Source organism: Dasypus novemcinctus, chromosome 5 (assembly GCF_030445035.2).
Source record: "Dasypus novemcinctus isolate mDasNov1 chromosome 5, mDasNov1.1.hap2, whole genome shotgun sequence".
In the NCBI taxonomy this organism is placed as follows: Eukaryota; Metazoa; Chordata; class Mammalia; order Cingulata; family Dasypodidae; genus Dasypus; species Dasypus novemcinctus.
Genome location: NC_080677.1, coordinates 81,880,407 through 81,902,948, shown reverse-complemented (window position 1 = coordinate 81,902,948; position 22,542 = coordinate 81,880,407). Strand labels below are relative to the sequence as shown.

Sequence of the window (22,542 nt, the reverse complement as noted above, 5' to 3'; positions counted from 1 at the left end):
TTTATATCTCCCTGAAACAGGTCTAACAATAGAACTATGTAAGCTGTTTATTCATTCAAGTGAAAGGTTCCTCTTTTTTACCATTTTGAAAACAGGATACTATTAATCTATATTTCAATGTTTTAGTAGCTTTATTATACTGTCCTCTGTAAAATGACCACAAAACCAAAAATCTTTGGTTATAGTAACTCAAGACTAAAAGGTTAGAAAAAAGGAGGAGTTAAACATTTGAGAGAAATCCCTTCTTTGGACCTGAAATGGCAATGCAATGTTAAATTAACCCAAATTTGAGTTAGGAAATTTCTTGTAAGAGATACATAAAATTATGTACTTTGGCCAATAAAAATTAAAAGGGAGGGAAGCGGATTTGGCTCAACTGACAGAGCATCCACCTACCACGTAGGAGGTCCAGGGTTCAAACCCAGGGCCTCCTGGCCCATGTGGTGAGCTGGCCCAGGTGCAGTGCTGATGTGCACAAAGAGTGCCGTGCCACGCAGGGGTGTTCCCCACGTAGGGGAGCCCCACATGCAAGGAGTGCACCCCTCAAGGAGAGCCACCGCCCTGCACGCAATGATAAATGCTCATTGAATATTTGCAAAATTGAACTGCCGACCTACAGATTCCTCTGTCCACTACTAACCTCCTTTTCAACACTTGCGCCACATCCCCAGTGGTTTTACAGAATGTTTCCTCCATTTCCTGTGTTAGCTGAAAGCTGGTTCTTCTCCAAGAACACCACTTCCCTTAGAGGGTTCCACTCTCTGCAGAGTGGGACTGAAGAAGGGTGAGGACATTCTCATGGCACCCCACACTGGCACTCAGAACCCCACACAAACAAACACCTGTAGTCCTTTGAGGTTCATGCCACTCAGGTACCTCTCCTGACTGCCCATACCTGCCAAACTCTGGGTCCCTTTAATCATTGAGAGCTGGCTCAGTTTTCTTTCCACTCCAATTTTGCCATCATCATGGAAGACTGCAATGTTCAAGTTGAGAACCCATTTGAGAGCCCATCCTCAAATTTTCTTGGTTTCCTTGACTTAATAAAATTCCATCTAATCTCCACTTAAGCAGTCTGATCTTGTACTTACATACATGCTGGTTCTTACCTTGGCACAATCTACCTCAGAATCTTAAAGTCTGTTATACACATCTCTGTCTACATCTTCTCATTCTTCTCCTACTCCCATTTCCTTGCTGCACTTCCTATTTTGTTTCTGTGAAACTAAACTGTAGAGAATACTGTGTTAAGTGTGTTTCATGTGTTATCTAATGTTTAATTCCTACAATAATCTTGTGACATGGGTATTATTCCCATTTTATACCTGGAGAAACTGATCCTTAGCTTACTAAAGTCACACACACACACTTTTAATAAGTGGGTATGTGGGTAGCAGAGCTAGGTCTCCAACATAGGCCTATCTGAATCCAGAACCTATACTGCCTCCTCTTATAAGGCAGAAATCAGCATCTAGAAGCAACGGTCAATTGTATGCAGTCACAAGCCCCTGATGCCCACGGCCACAGGCATCTGCCTACTCCACACCTAGGTGTGTGATGACAGAGGTAAATCATATAGCAGCAAGCTGTAGAAAAAAGCACTTTTTACAATGAGTATAATGACTAGAAACAGCAAGCACAAATATCCCCTCCCTTATTACCCTGTTGTAACCTATGATATAAAATTTAAAGACCAGCTCAAAGGACACTTTCTATGAGGCATGCCCTAGAAAAATTATTTATCTTCTCCTTTTCACTTTGTGAAAAGGATGAGTGAGTGACAGTGGCTGTATGAGTGAGAGCCAGTTTTCCTGCTAGCCTGTGGTATTCGTAAGACTGTATCTAATTCTTCTTGTGTCCCTAGCACTATACCTGGCACATATTTGGGACACAGTAAATGTTTATTGAACGAATTTGTCCACTAATTAGTTTAAAGCAGTATTTTCTCTCAGTATGAATTATCCAAGACTGAAATAGTATCCAAAATGAAGTTCATTTCAAAAACAAAATATAAATACATTCATGCCAGCAATTACTTTGACAATATGAAAATGACCTCTGGAATCAGATTCAAAGACAAGGTCTGGACTTAGGCTGTTTATTTCACTATTTTCTTGGGACTACTCTTTTCTGTTTGGGGTGATTTCGCTGAGATTTTAAATATGTAATTTTACATAGTCAGTATGAGATATTTAAAGACTTACTTTCGGGGAGGATGGGAAGGGGAGAGAAAAATAAAAAAAATCTTAAAAAAAAATACTTACTTTCACCTCTCAATTATTCAAAATGTTAGTTTAGGAAACATTATAACATTTTAGCTCTTTCAAAAATGTACCATAAAATTCAATCTTCAAGTTATGGATAAAAATTTAAGACTGGGAAATTACCTACATGATAATTACATGAGAAGTTAGCAAATTCAGAATTTAGAGTTCCATTTTCACTTATACTGTAAGAAATAAATAGTTATTAGAGAGCAAGTATGTTTAACGTTACTACTTTTCAAGTAGTCCTGAAAGCAATATTAAATGTAAATTACAGAGACTCCTTAAATGTCAATGAGGCATTATGACCAGACTGTGGCTTTGGCCTTGATATCTAAGAATTTGTAACAGGGGTACAGGTTATGATAACCACCAAATCTCTAAAACAGCAGATTTGAAAAATTTCAGGGAGTAAACTTATGAAAAACAGGAAAAACTAAGTCATGACAATTAACTGCAATACCAGACCCTTAACATTATCCTGATCCAAAAAAAAAAAGACATATTAGGAAACTGGGGAACTCTGAATCTAGACCATATATTAGATAATAGTATTGTATCAAAGTTAAACTCCTTATTTTATGGTCATGTAGAAGAATGTCCTTGTTCTTAGGAGATGTACACTAAAGTATGTAGAATTATTAAAAGGTTCAGTAAAAAATAAATGTGTGTATAGGGAAGAGGGGTTGTGTAAATATGGCAAAATAACAATTGCGGAATCTCAGTAAAGGGCATACAGGTGTCTATTTAACTACCCTTTAAATTTTCTTAAAAGCTTGATGTTTTTCAAAATAAAATGTTAGGATGAAAAAATTTAGGGAGGGGTCTGACACATAATGCAAGATACTATCTCAAGATTGATGGGACTTTTAATTTTTAACTAAAAAACTGAAAAGGGAAAATCATTACCTTAAAAAAAACTCAATTTATAAAAAATAAGAGATGTTCATAGTGAAGGATGAATATCAGATAGGATTATGGCTCTATCAAGCTTTTTTCTGATAAGTTATATCTCAGAGCTAGGGGTTTTATTTTAAAGCACATTCCAGAGAAAAGAAAGGGCTGAGCACATTTTTGAGAGCCTTGACAATCTGCTGGGGTTTTAATACAAAACATCTAACTTAACACTCACAAAAAGCTTGAATATAGTTGTTAAGATTCAAACACAAGGAAAAGAAAAATAAAGTAAAACTCAGTGAGGTATAACTTGCACACAAACTCACATAGTAAGTGGCAGGTTTGAACTTTAATCTATGTAATACCAAACTCTAGGATCTTTCCAATATAATACTCTGATGAACAAGGAAGCAATGGAATCACTGCTTGCTTAAAGTTTTACTCTTCAAACATTTAGTGAGCTATTTTTACTGCTACCACCAATTTCTTAATAATAATTACAAGTGCTATATTATTTCCATTTTTCCACCAAGAAGAAAGTTCCCAAAGAGAAAGCCCATAACAAGCCTTTAATGTTAATTCTAGCAAAACTCTAAAATAGATTGATATGATTTCTATGGATTTAAAATGACATACTGATAAAAAGTAATCACTAACTCAAAATGGATTAAAGAAGAACAAAATCAGTATAAAGTTATTCCATTTCCTTTTCTTTTGTTGAAAAACAGGATATGGGGTGCTATTTAAAAATAGGAATACGGGGTAATATCAGGATAATAACATAGATACAATACATGTAGTGCTATGTCTGCCTTCTAAATCACTCCTTCTAAACTATGACTAATAAATCAGATAATCATGCTGGTAGATTTTATCAAGAGCAAGAACAAAGTGGGGTGAGTCTCCACTTAAGGTAAATCAGCCTTAGTGCATGGTGTCATTTTAAGTTTAGCCACTCAAAGGACATTTTCAGTTACTTCCTAATTCCCGATTATATAATAGATGGTTGTCTTTTTTCTGGAAAATGACTGTTAAATAAATTATTACTCTACAGCAATTATGCTTGATGTCCAATACTAACATTTTTTAAAAAAATATCACCAATAACAAGCAAAATCCACAATATAGTTGGGCTTACCTGAGGCACGCCTTGTGAATCGGTTTATTACTGGAGCTAAAAGAAAAAACAGAACAATACAATTAGATAAAAATTGAATTTTCCTCAAATCCTGAAATGGAACCAAATTGGTAAGTGACCCCATAATTTAAAAAGGAAAAGAATATGAGGAAATACCATAAATATATAATAATATGTTTAAACTCATTAGTAATCAAGGAACTATAATTTAGTATCATTATGTCATCTATTAGTCCCCCCAAAACATTTAAAATAAATATTCCAGCTATAGAAGGCTAAAACTACTTAACTGGGGACAGTATAGGTCTATATAATGCCTTTGAAAAACAATTTGGCAATTATGGAGTAAGTGCTATAAAATGTTTGTGTTCTTTGATAACTTAATCCTACTTTGGAAGATTTAGCCTAAAGAAATAATACGAGAGGAAAAAGCTATATACATATAATTAAGCAGCATCATTCTTAAAATGAAAAATGAAGGAAAATAACTACATTTATGTATATTGAAGTCATTATTAGGTGAAGCATAGTATATCCTTGATCTTCTCAGATTTAATATTTGTTGCTTTGACAATTTTTGTGCAATCCCAAAGTCCACTGAGAAGGTAATTCTGTATACTGGTGGTTACAATTTCAAGCTGGTTTGTGGGAGTACACAATGCAACTGGCAAGCCTACCATTTGCCTACTCTCCCCACTTACCTCAGATCTGTTATCTCAAGAAGTAAGTTTTTAAAAATAAAAAATAAAAAATAAAAATAAACCTTTATTTCTTTAGAGATGCAGGTAAGTTTATGGTTCAGATTACATACAGAAAGTATCTAATGTATTACACAGTATATTTCAGAAGCAGACTGCCAATGAGTCTACTATAATATACACGCATTCAGTACTTTAAAACAGTAATTATGAAAACTATTTAGGCGGCGGACTTGGCCCAGTGGTTACGGCGTCTGTCTACCACATGGGAAATCCGTGGTTCAAACCCCGGGCCTCCTTGACCCGTGTGGAGCTGGCCCATGCGCAGTGCTGATGCGCACAAGGAGTGCCCTGCCACGCAGGGTGTCCCCGCGTAGGGGAGCCCCACGTGCAAGGTGTGCGCCCTGTAAGGAGAGCCGCCCAGTGCAAAAGAAAATACAGCCTGCCCAGGAATGGTGTCGCCCACATAGAGAGCTGACACCACAAGATGACGCAACAAAAAGAAACACAGATTCCCGTGCCACTGACAACAGAAGCAGACAAAGAAGACGCAGCAAATGGACACAGAGACCAGACAACCGGGGTGGAGGGGGGAAGGGGAGAGAAATAAATAAATAAATCTTTAAAAAAAAACCCAACTATTTACACTATAACAACACTTAGTCCAAGTGAAAAAAGAAAGCTTAAAACTTATTAACACTATCGTTTATGCTGCATGAAAAATACATATTCACAGGAGCAAGTACTAGAAGAAAACTTTGACAGCTGTGTATCAGATTTTTTACAACCATATTATTAAATATCAGAATCTTCATTTTTATTGATGAAGACATTTTACAATAAGGCTCAAAGAAATGTGCTTTACATCACATTACTACTCCACAGTAGAAAAGGAGAATTTGAACCGAAGAGCATTTTAGCAGCAAAACACTGCTTCATAAAGAACAGAAATCGAAAATATTGATTTCTGAAGCTGCACAGTAATAGGTGAATATTTTCTTCCACTTTGATTTACATTATTATAGCTTTCCTTCATGAAAGAAAATTAACAAACCCAATTATTAAAATATTATAGTTCACAGCAAAACAATATCCTCCAAATTGATCAGGAGATAAAAACTTCTATTGTTTCGATGCCAAAGTAATTGAGCCATATATCTGCACAATCACAAATCACTTAATATAAAAAAACTTTCATCAATGTCTCAACCCACCTTTCTATAACCCACTACAGAAACCAGTCTCCCAAAGAAATCTTCCCCAGCGAGCTACAAGGACAATGAAAGGAGACAAAGGGCAAAAAAAATTCAACCACAGGAATGCAGAACAGAGAGTGCAGACTGGTAAAGGCAAAAACATCTCAGCCTTGGAGCAAAAATATAGAGTAAACATTCTCTGCCCTGCTGCCTCCTGCAGACAATGAAATTACAGCACATTGAGCTTCTGGTTTGAAATACTGGACAGCATTTATTCTCCTGGGGTCCCTTAGGGTTCTGTCTCTCTCTGAAGCATTTAAGGTAGAGATTTTTTACACCATTGGCATTGCCATCTAGAAGGTATTTTCTAAATTTGTGAGGGCAATTTCTATTGTCACCATAATTCAGAAGACACCCATGGCATTTAGCAGGCAAATTCTAGAAATACTAAATGACCAGCAAGGTACAAAAGGACAGTCCTGTGCAACAAAGGCTTTATATTTATGGTGTCTGCCATCCCACACAACTTTTGTTCTGCACTATCTTAAATATTCCACTAGGTTTTCACATTTGCACACACACAAAATATCGCCCTATCTGATTTATCAGAGCCTAGGGCTGAACACTTTTATATATAAGCACAATTACTTTATGCAGTTTTAATATTCTTTGAATTTTCCAAAAAGCCAATTACCACATAAGTCACAGGAAGGCTTTATTTTGTTCTGTTTAATAGATGTTCACCATTTCAGAAAAATCATGTCATTGCTGCAATGTCCCTTACTAAAGGGACGAATGGTATTTGAAGCGCTAGTACAATGTGCCTGACCAGACTATATTTGCAGTTTTCATATTTTTAATGATTTTACAGACTTGTGAGAATCTGACTATATTATGGATTTCTTGTATATATACTGAAGGACATACTTATTGAAATACATTTTACTTACTATATTTTATTTCTCCTTTATATTAATGCAAGAAATAATATAAATTTTAAAATTATGAGTAGACAGGTTATACAACCATGATTTTCATTTCAGGATAGCAAATGGGGTATTGGGCAGACAGTGTTGAGAAGACTGGGTGCACCAGGCTAGTGGTATGTAGTAGTCAAGGTAAATAGTGGGTTTTGACAAGAATCCAACCCTTCAGCCCTCATATCCAATTGCAAGGATGAAATGCAAGGGTTTCCTGCACAAACTTTAGCAAGTTTATAAATTTTTCTAGATTGTCTATCCTAGCTACCAAAATAGGGAAGAAGATTTAAATTTAGAATAAAAGATTTGCTGGAAATAAAGAAATGAGCATCTGGCCAGGGCATGCCTAGCATTTCCTCTCTCAGGGAATTAAGTACAGGGAAGGAGGTCAAGAGGAAGGCAAGAAATGACACTGCCAACAAAACATTCCGTAAGTGTACCCATGAAGAGGTGAGAGGTGGGACATGAACAAGACAGCCAGGAGGCTTGGGTTCTGTTACTGGGCCCATCGCCTTTGGTGAAACCTTGGATGAATCATGTAACTGTGATTTAACTTCTCAACTTATAAAAAATGGAAAGGTAAGTCCTTTCAGGGGGATTTTATGAAAGAAAACACACTAGGCATTTTGAAAGTGCTTGTAAACTATAAATTTCTATTCAAATGTAAGATTGATGATTATTTATTTTGAGTTGATAGTACCTTTTAAAAATACATATTTTATTGAAATATATCATTCATACATGAACATGCATACACATGTGAACTTGTGTATCATTCATACATGAACATGCATAAATATTGTGAACTTACAAAATAAACATATATAACATCATACAGGGGTCCCATACATCACCCTTCCACCAACACTTTGCACTGTTGTGAAGCATTTGTTACAAATTATGCAAGAGCATCGTCAAAATATTACTACCAACTATAGTCCTTACCTTACATTTGGTATATTTTTCCCCCAACCCACATTATTTTTCTTCTCAGACTCTTAAATTCCACCTTTAGACTTTCTTATTTTAGGATATTCTATGAATATGTGCAGTGTACATATACAAATAAAGAAACAATACTAGAGACTAGAAGAATATAGAAGGAAAAAATAGAAACTTGTTATCTGCCTGGAGAAAATAAAAGTATCATTTAAGAACATAGTATACTAAATCCCTAACATATTCAAGAGATATAACCTAAGATTTCAGTGAATCTCCAAGGAAAAACAGAAGTATTTAAAGAGGTTTGATTTTCTTCCAAATGCCATTCCAGTGGAACATGGAGAGTCTTGTTTTCTTATAAATATCTTCATGCTTGTCTCACCAGTGATCCTTTCAGTTCTCAGACTATATTCCACTACGTAGGTTTTCGCTTATTTGCTCCCAGGAGACCCAGAAGTGTAACTGATTGAAGTTTTCTTCAATGCTGGAGTATACGTAAAAGAAAATCCTTCATTACTTGAGGTAAACTTAATGAGCCAACCTCTCTGTTTCTTAGGAATATAAACAGCCTCTCACACCCTGGAGTGCCCCACCTGTCTGTGAGCCCGGTGCCTGCAGGAACTGCTTATCTTCTCACCTCTTTTGCCCAAAGCCTGACACAGTGCCTGCACACCAGGCTCTAAATAAATAACTGCAGAATGTATAAACCAATGAACTCTGAACTCTGTGAAGGAAATAGAGCACGTCTTCTTGTTCCCACTTATTTTATTGCTTCACTGAGTGCAGATGATGGGCATTGGAAGTTAACAGAGTATCTGCCCCCAAGGAGCTTAACCAAGTCTAGTTAAGTCATTTTAAAACACAATGACTACAAAGGCTTACTTCATGCACGTAGCTACCTAACTCAGAAAATTCAGTAAAAAGACAAATTCAGAAGACTAGAAAATGTAAAATAGTCTATAAAAATAAAAGATGGACGAAATTATATCATTGATGTAGGGACAGTGGCCACTGAAGGTGCTTAAGTCAGGGAGAGAGTAAAAGAGGTGAAATATGGGGGCATTTCCAGGACTTGGAATTGTCCCAAAGGACACTGCAATGACAGATACAGTCCATTATACATCCTGCCATAACCTACAGAATTGAGTGGGAGAGAGTGTAAACTACAATGTAAACTATAATCTGTGCTTAGTGGCAATGCTCCAAAATGTGCTCATCAATTGCAATGAATGCACCACACTAACGAAAGAAGTTGTTAATGTGCAGGAAAGTGGAAGGTGTGGCAAGTGGGGCACATGTGAATCTCTTATATATATATTTTTATGTAACATTTTATGTAATCTAAGCATCTTCTAAAAATAAATAAAAAATATATTTAAAAAGAAAAAAACAGAAGTTGGTTGAAAGCATGATCCTATGTGTTTGGTCTTCGAAAAGGAAAGCCAGGTTGAGAATGGATATAGTTTGCGTGTCTGAACATACTACTGAAGACATATTTCAGGTTAAAAAATAAGAGCCTGCAAGCTGTGATCTATAGTTATCAAAACAAAACAATGTTCTATTTATATTGAAATCACTTTGGTTAAATGGGACTTTTTAAAAAATATATTTTTATTTTTAAAAGATACTTAGATTACATAAAATGTTACACTAAAAAAAAAATAGGGGATATCCATATGCCCCACTCCCACACCTCCCACTTTTCCCACATTAACAATTTCTTTCATTAGTGTGTCATTGCAATTGATGAACACATTTTGAAGCACTGCCACACAGCATGGATTGTATTTACATTGTAGTTTACACTCTCTCCCATTCCATTCTGTAGTTTATGGCAGGATATATAATGTCCTGTATATGTCTTTACAGTGTCATTAAGGACAATTCCAAGTATTGAAAATGCCCCCATGTTACACCTTTTTCCCTCTCCCTGCCTTCAGCAACTCCAGTGGCCACTGTCTCCACATTCAAGATATAATTTCTTCCATTGCTAGAATCAAAATACATCCATAGTAGAATACCAGTAAGTCCACTCTAGCCCATATTTTATTTCCCAGTCTTGAGGATTCTGGGATGGTGATGCCCACTACACTGTTAATTGAGAGGGGGCTTCAATCCCTATGGCTGATGGATGGGACTCTTTTGCTTGTAGCTGTAGACTCTTTCAGTTCCTTGGTGTGGTGGTTGTCCATCCTCCCATCCTTTTAGTTGTCCTGGAGAGTAGGTGTTGCAACTCTGCTGAGGCTCAAGGCCCAGATGGCACAGGGACAGCCCAGAGATTCAGGTCTCTTGGCCATACACCTACCAACTCCAGCACCAACTATAGGTTCAATAAAAGGGACAGAAGATGCATGTGTAGAGAAGTCACATCTGAGTCCAACTCTGTCACACTCAGGAGCACAAACTCCAAAATAGGGCCCACTGACAAGGCACCAAACTCCGGAGCTATCTGCCATGACAGTAGGACCTGGGTGTCTCCACAGTCCTTAGGAGCCTCACTATTTGGGGAAGTATCTAATTTGACTTCCTATGAGATCCTGCTGAGATGTGCATAAGCATTACTTCTCTGATGACCTCTCGACTCATTTTGAAGTCTCTTAGTCACATAAACTCGCTTGTCTTTACCATTTCCCCTTTTTATTCAAGGTCTTTTTCCAGTTGCATCATCACCCAGTGCTTGGTAGTTATCCCTCAGTGCCAGGGAGGCTCGTCTTTGGGAGTCATGTCCTACACTGGCAGGATGGTATGTATTTATATGCTGAGTTTGGCTAAGAGAGTGGCCACATTTGAGCAACATGGAGGCTCTCAGGAGGTAACTCTTAGGCACCCTACAACACTAGGCTAAGTTGCAATTTCAAGAGCAAAAGGCTTACAAGCATAGCCATCAATATCAAGGGCCCATCAATGGACCATCCTTCACTGCCCCTGTACCTGAGGGATTGTTGCTGTACCATTAGAGAATGTGGCAGAGCTCCCCAGGATAGGAATTATTTTTTTGGTTGTCGTATGAACCTCTACCCACTGTGGCAATGCCCCGTGAACATGTGAACATATTTATATACCTTATAGGTATGCTCAGGTGAACTTTCTCTCTTGTATCTCCCACCACTGACACCCCACACAAATGCTCCTCCCTTGTCATAGTTGTTTAACCCTTCTATGATCCAAAACTTCTTAAAAAATGAAGCCAAGTATATCGCCAAATTCAATTAATAGAAAAATGAGATAGTAATGATGGGTTTAAACATAAGAAATAAAACTTATAATAATTTAGAAAAACTAAAAAAGATTGGGATATTTTAAAAACTTTTTTTGACATTTTGCCTTTCATCACTGTAATAACTCTTGTCCTGTATGTACAGTGGCAATTTCTTCCTAAATGGGCCTTTTTTGAAAAAAGCATTCTTATACCCTGAAGTGAAATATACACAATAATGTTGGCCTAAGTTGAATAATTAGCATTCTCATCCTTGCCTTTTCCAGCAATAAAAGCTTTCTGAATCTGGTGTCTGTTTAAGTAAATAAAAAAAAAGAAATTGTATGAATTGAAATTATGTAAGCTAATTATTTTTGACAGAGTAAATACTTAGCTCAGACTAAATTAATTTCTCTTATGCCTCGGTTTCAAAAATTAAAAGTGAAATAAGCTTACCTTTGAACCAAGGTAGAATTAACTTATTAAAATATCAATAACAAACAAGCAAGCAAAAAACACCAATAACAACACAACAACATAAGTCCTGATATATTTTGCTAATGAGCCTAAGAGGTGTAATTTTTAAACTTCTTTATACAGGTTTAATTCTGGTATTTTAAAGGACTAGCTATTTTCCATACATTTGTTAAAAGACTGTGAGCCTTGACACTTTCACAAATACTCAGAGATACTCTAGTTGTTTGCCACTGTCCTGTGAGCCACTGAATTGTTTTCTGATACACGTCACCTAAGAATCCATGGCAACAGGCCTCTGGAGAGGCGCAAGGATACTAGGACAGAATCACAGTTGGAGGATCCTCTCCAAAGTGTCATCATCTTGGTCCTAAAAAGATACAGATCATGAAACATGTACCTTCAAAGTACTTATGATCAAACATCATGGGAACTATTTGAGAGGAAGGACTTGGAGGATCAATTTTCTTCTTTTTGATTACATAGCATAAATTAGAGATGTTGCCAAATGTTCTTTTAAACTGAGGTGAAATTCACACATAACGAAACATAGAATTCAATGAGTTTTGCAAAAACCTCTCCCAATCCCTGTCTACCCCTGATGAATTTCAGTTCTGACCAATTACCATCTTCATCTAAAACAAACATATAAACAAATATATTTCCTAATTTTTAATAACCACAGCATCCACCAAAAATCATTAGAAAGAGAGTAATTATGGCTTCACCCTTCTTCTCTTTTCCCTCCCCAATCAATTCTATCCTCTTTGCACCTCCTGATGGACTCCACAACTCACTGCCATCTCCACGGCTGCTGATCTAGCTAAGGCTCTTAAATCTTAACTGGAATACTCCAAGTCTTTTCTTTTTTCTTTTACCTCATGTATTTTTTAAACATTATTTTGTACATTTAATAATTGAAAATATAAACAGTTAAAAAAAAGATAATACAGTTGAATAAAAACATACATTTCTCAATTAAATGTACTATACATGTAAAAAAAATTTTTGAATCATACAATATGTTACACAATATATTTGCTTCATAGTAATGCAAGCACACAGTATTTGTCCTTTTGCATCTGGCTTGCTTCATTCAACATAATGTCCTCCAGGTTCATCCATGCTGTCCTATGCTTTATTACTTCATTTCTTCTTACAGCTGCATAATATTCCATCGTGTGAATACACCACAGTTTGTTTATCCATTCATCTCTTGATGGACACCTGGGTTGTTTCCACTTTTAGCACTTGTGAATAATGCTACTATGAACATCAGTATACCAATGTCTGTTTGTGTCATTGCTCTCAGTTCTTCTGGGTATATACCCAGTAGTGGTGTTGCAGGAACATGTGGCAAGTCTATATTCAACTTCTTTAGGAACTGCCAAACAGTCCTCCACAGTGGCTGTACCATTCTGCATTCCTACCAGTAGTGTATAAGTGTTCCTATCTCTCTACATCCTCTCCAACACTTGTAATTCTCTGTTTTCTTAATAGTGGCCATTCTGATAGTATGAAATGATATCTCATTGTAGTTTTGATTTGCATTTCCCTAATCATTAGTGATGTTGAGCATTTCTTCATGTGTTTTTTTGGCATTGGTGTTTCGTCTGTGGACAAATGTCTATTCAAGTCTTTTGCCCATTTTTAAATTGTGTTGTCTGTCTTTTTACTGTTGAGTTGTAACATCTCTTTATATATCCTATATATTAAACCCTTATCTGGCATGTGATTTCCAAATATTTTCTCTCATTGAATTGGCTTTGCCTTTTCACCCTTTTGACAAAGTCCTGGGAGGTGCAAAAGTATTTAATTTTGAGGAGTTCCCATTTATCTATTTTTTCTTTTGTTGCATGTGCTTTGGGTGAAAGGTCCAAGAAACCACCACCTACCACAGGTGTTGAAGATGTTTCCCTACATTTTCTTCTAGTAGTTTTATGGTCCTGGCTTTTATAGTTAGGTCTTTGATTCATGTTGAGTTGATTCTTATACAGGGAGTGAGGTAGGTGTCCTCTTTCATTCTTTTGGTTATAGATAGCCAGTTGTCCCAGCACCACTGGTTGGAAGACTAACTTGGTAGGTTTGTCAAAAACCAGTTGACTATATAGGTGAGGGTTTATTTCTGGATTCTCAATTCTATTCCACTCATCTATGTGTCTATCTTTATGTCAGTACCATGCTGATGACCACTATAGCTTTGTAATATGTTTCAAGGTCAGGCAGTGAAATTCCTCCCACGTTGCTCTTCTTTTTTAGAATGCTCTTGGCTATTCAGGCACGCTTTCCCTTCCAAGTGAATTTAGTAATTGCCTTTTGAAATTCTGTAAAGTAAACTGTTGGGATTTTGAATGGTATTGTACTGAATCTATTAATCAGTTTGGGTAAGATTGACATGTTCATGATATTTATTCTCCCAATCCATGAACACAGAACGTCTTTCCATTTGTTTAGGTATTTTTAAATTTCTTTTAGCAATGTTTTGTTGTTTTCTGCATATAGGTTCTGTATTTCTTTGGTTAAATAAATTCCTGGGTATTTGGGTCTTTTTGTTGCTATCATAAATGGAATTTTTCCCCTGATTTTGTACCAGTGTACAAAACACTAGTGATTTTTGCATGTTGATCTTGTATCCTTGTATCGTGTATGTTGCTGGCTCATTTATTAGCTCAAGTAGCTTTGTCATGGACACATCAGAATTTTCTAAGTATAGGATCATGTCATCCACAAACAGTGAGAGTTTTACTTCCTCTTTTCCTATTTGGATGCCTTTAATTTTTTTTTCTTGTCTTTTGATATGCTGTTGGATTTCTTTTGACATGCTGTTGGATTTGATTTGCAAGTATTTTGTTGAGAACTTTTGCATCTATGTTCATTAGAGAGACTGTAATTTTCTTTTCTTGTAGTATCTTTATCTGGCTTTGATATTAGGGTGATATTGGCTTCATAAAATGTGTTGCATAATTTTCCTTCCTCTTCAATTTTTTGAAAGAGTTTAAACAGGATTGGCGCTAATTCTTTTTGAAATGCTTGGAAGAATTCACCTGTGAATTCAAGTCTTTTCTAATTTTACTTTTGGAGTGGAAATTAGATTCATGCTATCCCCTTAACCTCAAATGAAAGCACAGCTTTATAATCCTCAGCGAAACAAGTATAATCTCTTTTTTTGTACCTTAAAATATTTTTTCCCCTCATACAATGAAGAGTCATTGGGCCTTCTCAGCAACTTCAGATATCAAAATAAACTTTTTACTCTTCTACAAGCGTTCACTCTTCCACTTACTGAGTGCATACCACATGCTAGGTAATGTGCTATTGTGATCATTCAAAATCAGAACAGAAACAGTTCAAGCTCTTGTCTAGCCATCAGGGAAGAGAAAACAAAAATAGCAATTCAGTGTGGAAAGTGTATGAATCAAGTGCTGAGGAAACCCAGGGCATCCAGCCCTAACTGCTCAATGGAGTTTGACAGAGCTCTGACCTATCATTATTAAAAAGCTAGTAACCTTAGTTATATTAAAACTAAAAATGAACAAGAGCAACTAAAAAATCAGACTTCTTTTGGGAAGCTTTAAAATGCATTCCTAAATAATCCTTAGTAAAAAAGGAAATCACAATGGAAATTGTAAAATATTTAGAGCTGAATGATAATGAAAATGCTATCTGAAAATAGCTAAAGCTGTTCGGCATAAATTCATATAGTCTTAGACATATTTATTAAGGAAATAGAAAAATAACAAGAAAAACATAAAAAAAGGGGAATTAAACAAGAACAAAAATTAATGAACTAGAAAAAAGAAAGTTTCAATAGAACCAGATCAATGAAACCTCCAGAAAAATTAATGAATAAAAGCAGAGGAATGTAATTCAGTATATATTTGAAAAATCATAAGACAATAATGTGAATCACTATGTTAACATAAATTTGAAAACTTAAGGTAAATGAGTAAAATGTTTGTAACAAAATCATAAACTTTCAAAATTTAATAATAGAAAATTTGAATAAATAAAAACCACTATTGAAATTTAACTCATCATGAAGTTTACCCCACAAAAGATTCAGAAGACTTGACAAATAAAGCTGCTTAAGAAACTAGAAAACTAGAGAAGGCTACCTGATATATTTTATGAAGTTACTATAACTTTAATTTTAAAATAGCATCAGGATAGTAGTACAAAAAATAAAAATTATAAAACATCCCCACTTTCAAATACAGATGTTGTACTGGTTCTCTACTACACAGCATAACAAACTACACTAAAATTTAAGTTTAAAACAATAAACACATTTATTATCTAACAGTTTCTGTGGGTCAAGAATTCAAGAACAGCTTAGCTGGATGCTTCCAGATTAGAGTCTCAAGAAGTTGCAGTCAGATGTCAGTCAGGGTTGCAGTCAGCTAAAGGCTCAACTGGTACTGAAGGATCTGCTTCCAAGATGGCTCACTCATAGGTCTGGCAAGTCAGTGCTAGTTGCTGGCAGAAGGCTTTATAATTCCCTGATATTCAGACTCCTCTACAGAGCTGTGTAAGTGTTTTCACAACATGAAAACTGGCTTCCCTCAGTGTGAATGATGTAAAGGAGAGCAGGGTAGAAGTCACAATGTCTTTTATGACATAATCTTAGAAGTTACAGTATCAGTTCTGCTATTGGTCAATTCTATCCTATGGTTACACAAGTAAGCTTTATGCAAATATCGGAAGGGACTATACAAGAGCATGAATACCAAGAATTCAGGATCATTGGGGGCCATTTGGAGGCTAGTAACTACAAATAGAAAAAGTCTAAATAAAACACGAGCAAATCAGATTATTTATTAAAACAGTAACATTGATACAACCCAGCACATTCCTGGAAAGCTGCAATGGCTCAACATGAGAAAAACTACTAATAAAACATACACCATTTACTGACAGAAGAAAAAACAGCAGTATGATCATCTCAATAAATGCAGAAAAACCATTTGCTCAAAATCAACACTTATTTATGAATTAAAAATTCCCCAAAAATACAAGGCGGAAGTCCTTGAACTGATGAGAGGTACCTATCAAAAATCTACAGTTAACATCATATTTAATGATATACCCTTGAAAGCATTTCTTTGGAGTCAGGAATAGGGCAAAAATGACCACTAGCTCTATTTCTTTTAAATATCATACTGGAATAGGAATTGGAAATGAAAAGTTAATGTGCAGAATCTAAGTAAACTTACAATAAATATGAGGTTAGTAAAATTACTCCATATCAACATACACAAATAACTAGTCTGTTTGGTGGTATACTAGTAATGATGAATTAGAAAATGTAACAGGAAAAAAATCCCAATTATAAAACAAAAAATGATACCCTGGAATAAAACTAAGTTGGAAAATCCTTTATGGAGCAAATTAAAGAAAACGATTGAAGGATATGAAAAGAAGACTAAGGAAGTGGAAATATACCACGTTCATGGAGATAAAGACTATCACTAAAATGTCTATTCTCTGAAAGTATGTTTATAAATCTAATGCAATTCCAATAAGATTACCAATAAAATTTTTCAGAAAATTGAAGCAGCTTATCCTAAAAGTACTATGGAATAATAAGCCTAGGAATAGTCAAACAATTTTGAAGAAAAATAAGGTGGGAGTTACTTATCTAATCATATATCAAGACCATAATAAAGTCATATTAATAAGCGAAAGACTATTTAATGAAAGGATATACAATAAACCAATAGTACAGAAGAGAGACCTTAAATACATTCACATAATATGGAAACTGATATTTAAAAATCTGTGGGGGAAGTGGCTGTGGCTAAAGCAACTGAGCTCCCTTTTACCATATAGAGGACCCAGGTTCAATCCCTGGGATTTCCTGGTAAAAGAAGAAAGAAGACATCTCAAATCTATGCGGAGGCACAGGCCCCCACGCGACAAAGCAACACACCAAAGAGATGATGATGCAACCAGATAGGAAAAAAAATGTGGGGGAAAATTAGTCAATACATGATACATATTTTAAAAAATGAAATGAGAGTCCTGTTCTCATACCATTCACAAATAATAGCTGGATTAAAACATTAAATGTGAAAATCAAAGCTTTTAAAACTTCAGTACAAAATGAAGAAATTATCTTTTTAATTTGGGGGTAGTGATAGATTCCTTACACAAGGCACAAAAATATAAATATAATGGAAAGGATTGTTAGGACACATTAAAATTAAGGAATTTTGTTCAACCAAAGTTATCATAAACAAAGTAACAAGACAAGCTCAAGACTGGGAGACTTTTTCAATGCATATTACCAACAAAGGATTAGTAACCAAAACATCCAAAAAGAAAGAGGGAGGGGAGAGGGAGAGGGAGAAGGAGAAGGACAGAGAAAGGAGAGGAGAAGGGGAAGGGAGGGGAGAGGGGGAGAGAAGGGGATGGGAGAGAGGAAAAGACAGAAAAGGAGGGAGGCAAAAAAGAGAAAGAAATTTTCATAAAAATCAATTTAAAAAAACCCACAACTGACCAAATGGGAAAAATGGCAAATAAAAAAAATTTTTTTTTCACAGATGATGAACTACAAATATGTCACAGATGCTCAATGTTACTAGTAATCAGGAAAAAGCAAATTCATGATACAATTTCATCTAACTTTCATCCTACTAGCAACGCTTGTTAAAATGTGACAATATCATATGTTAGTTTGAATAAGAACCAGGAACTCTCTTATAATGCTGATGAGAATGTAAACTGGTACAACAATATAGCAATATGAGGGTGAGTTAAGGCTGTGCATATCCTATCACCCACCTTTCCAGGTTTAAGTATATTTCCTAGAGAGCTGTCCTGAAATGTTTTTTGGTCTCAAACCTCTTTACACCCTTAAAAACTGTCTGTGTTAGATCCATCAATATTAACTGCATTATAAATTAAATTGATACATTTTAGAAATATTAATTCATCTGAAACTAGCAAAAATAAAACACATAATATAAATAATATATTTTTATGAAAAGTAACTATTTTTTTTAAAATTATTGAAAAAAGTGACAGTTTTACATTTCTGCAAATTTGGACAATATAAGATCGTTGGGTTTTATCTCTGCCTCTGCATTCAAATTTGGTCCAATATTACATATCATGTAGTCTCTGGAAAAATTCCACTGACAAGCTTATGAAAGAATATGAGGAAAAAAAGAAAATAACTATTATAACTTTAATAGTTTGTATATGCAAAAAAAATGAGAGGAAGTCAGTTCTCCAAGGGTGCCTATCCCATACTATGAAAATTGCCTTATTAAAACTCTAACACAGTTGCATGAGGGGATACACACATACACAAACTACAGCACTACAATAATAAAAAAAAATTCATCAAAGAATGAATAAATTGTATATTTACACTAGGGATACTAAGTAATAATTTAGAATAAATAATCTATTAAGTACATGACTCAATGGAAAATTATCTCAAAAATAAGTTAAAAGAATAATTTACATAAATGAAACTTTTATTAGTGGCATGGTTTATATAAACTGAATAGAGGCAAAACAGCACTATTTCTTACCTACAGATAAATGCCTATGTAATATAATACTACAAAAACATGCATAGGAACGTGTTCATCACAGTGGTGGTTATCTTTGAGGAGAGAGGTTAAGAGGAGAACCGTATAGGAAAAATATACAGAAGGGTACAACTACTGCACATGTGATATTTTATTTCTTATAAGAAAAAAACTGAATTGTTAAAATTTTTAGAGTTGGGGGATGGCCTAAATGTTTCTTATTTAGTCTGTGTTTCAATGTACATGTTGGAAATATTTCACAATAAAAAAAGAGGAAAAAATTATTTTCTGTTCTACTCGGTTTCAGTAGATAAAAATCTGTATCTGCCACTATCCTCCCAGCTGGATTAATTCATATTGTATTTTAATGCTAAATGTGGTCCTTAAATATTTTTCATAAATATCCTTTTTACTAATGATTTTTAAATGCAATTTAAACAATAAAATACCTTTTGGATTCTTTTTAAAAAATTATAAGGAAATTATTTTAAGGAATTATTATGAATAAAAACCCTTAATATTGCTTAGTTGGTAAATTGTTATTAGTAAAAGTCAAATTTGAAACCAAAGGGCTGTGAACAAGTCCGTGTAAAAACAAAGATATCCAAAAGGAATGTCTTTTTTCCCTACTAATATTATATAACTATATTAGCAATTTGTAGTAGAGAAAGTACAGAAATATGTCTTAAGAATATAAAACCACATACTAATGTAAAACTTGGAGAGGTATAAATTTGTCCCACCAAAAGCTTACTTTTATAAATATTATGACACAAGGAAATGGGAAAAAGCTGTTAATTTAATGCAACTACTTTTTTCCCAGTTAAGTTATATTTTAGGCACATTTTCATATTTTTACTATAAGCATCTGCATCCCGTTTAAATAAAGTAACTATTTTCAATATTCCTACCTACTCTTTCCTCAGTTTAAAAAAAATGACTGGTTAAAACTCAAATAACACTTGCAGTATTTTGCAGACACAAATGTATTTATTCTACCAGTTAAACAGTAGTTAACAAGGGAGGGGAATGGTATGCAAACAAAGCCAGGCTTTATCCTTTCCCTTCTCTTTTTTTTTCTTTTAAGGTCAAACTATTTACCTTGAATTTCAAAAGGCATTGAAGGGCAGCTTGAGATTTAAAGAAGCAGGGATTCTTTAAAGTTTGAGACAAACAAAAATTTCAAGACTTCACTTTTATACTTTTCATTAATAATTTTTTAAACATACTTTCTATTACTACACTGCCCTGAGAACAATCTCTAGTTTGATACATATCCAAACAATTTTTAAACAGTCATGTTTTCACTGGCTTCTAAAATTTTTCCTTCCTCCCTCCCATTTTTTTTCTCTTAACAAACTCATATACACGTTTAGTATGTAACAGGCACTATTAATTCATTTAATTCTTACAGCCCTGAGTTAAGTACTATCACTATTCCCATTTTATAGATGAGAAAATTGATCATAAAGTAACTTAATCAATGTCCTAAAAGTTATAAAAATGGCAGGGCCAGTATTCAAACCCAGACTTCCTGCTAAAGTTTAGTCATGTTTTCTAAAAATTATTCACTTTTTCATATTTTTCAAGTCTCTACTCATAATTTTTTGGCAACTAAAAATTATCTGCTTTCCCAACCCCACGACAGTAAACCACTAGGTTTAAAAAGTGTGTGGCAGAGGAAGGGGGCTCCAGAGACCATGTTTATCAAAGTAATGGGGGGCAGGGGGAAAGAAAGGCATGAGTGCACAGGAAAAAACAACAAAGAAGATAGCACATTCAGTTTGGGAAAAAATTATATGGAGGAGCCTGAAGAACATGTAAGTGGAGGTATCTGATAAGCAGGTGGTTATGTCAATATGAAACGTAAAGAGAGGAGAGGTCCATGCTGGAGGCAGAGAAAACTGGAGGGATCCTAAGAGCAAGTAAGCCTTAAGAGGTGCACAGTACAATAAAAGGAGGAGAGCAGCAGGCACTCAAGCAGGTTCGAGGCAACAAACCACTTTTAATTCATATGTAACCTTCATGTAAATAGAAGCAGTGACATACACCATTGGAGGTTAGGTGGGGTCAGAATATCTCCTCAGTTAGAATGTGAAATTCTTACAGGCAAGAAAGCCTGCATGGCTGTGTTTTCTGCATTTTGTAGAATAAAAAAATACCAGGTCCCAATGTAATAAAACCTCATTATTTTCAATATAATGAAGTCTAAATTTGTGCAACTCAACTGAGAACAGGTTAAAGCTTTTATATTTCATGAAAATATTAAAATGCATTAATATAAAGGACAATTAGGAGACTATTTGAATATTTACATGCCTAAGAAGGTTTCGATCACTTCAGAAATATACATCATACCCATTTACTATTATTGGACATTTAGTATTCAACTGAGTTTAATTTTTTAAATGTTTGTACACATTCTATGGGGAATGCACAATACATGTGGGAAAGACTTAAGAGGTAAAGGACATATTACTGCATATTCTGACTGTCTCTGGAGAGAGGAAACCTGACATCTGCAAAGCTTACTCTGATGTAAGGAGTACTCATCCAGTCGTACTGATAGTATTAACGTCAACCAGGGAACCTTGCAAAGATTTCTGGTAGAGTGAAATGTAGGCTAGTCTTTGGGGAAAGGATGGGATTTGATAGAAAGATATGGAGAGGGGACTGGGAATTCAGACCAACAGAATAACTGAAGCAAAAATATTTGGCACCATCAATTAGAACCGTGTGTCTCTACTTACTGTTTTATATGTCTACTTAATGGATATTTACAAAATAACTGCATTTCTTTCATGTCTTTTTACATTTAAAATGTATTTAATAAGCAATACAAACACATGAGAGGCATTTTTTCAAAAAAATTACATAAAAGCACACAGTGAAAAGTCTCCTAAGCAATTATCATCTCCACAGGTATCCATCCTTTCTGAGATACTCTATGGAAATGCATTTCTTTTAAACTATTTTAAACCTCAGACTTTCTTCTAATCTTGATTGGCATTTCCACAATTTAGTGTTTCTTAACTAAATCTCTGTAATACATGATTCTTACTGTAATGTCTCTAAATCGTGCACCAAGAACATTATTACTCAACAATCTAGGTGAGAGTTCAAGGTGCAAAAAGGAATACAGGGCAAGCGGATGTGGCTTAAATGACTGGGTTCCTGCCTACTACACAGGAGGTGCCTGGTTCAGTTCCCGGTGCT

At 35.0% G+C, this 22,542-nt stretch overlaps 1 protein-coding gene across 1 annotated transcript in view; it reads right to left on the bottom strand.

Moving 5' to 3' along the window:
* The window catches only part of PRKAR2B (protein kinase cAMP-dependent type II regulatory subunit beta), a 97,828-nt gene that overhangs the window by 64,398 nt on the left and 10,888 nt on the right, over positions 1–22,542 (bottom strand). Inside the window, exon 2 of the mRNA XM_058297156.2 lies at positions 4,300–4,335. Within this exon, the coding sequence (XP_058153139.1) occupies positions 4,300–4,335 (36 nt within the window). The remainder of the gene's footprint in view (positions 1–4,299; positions 4,336–22,542) is intronic.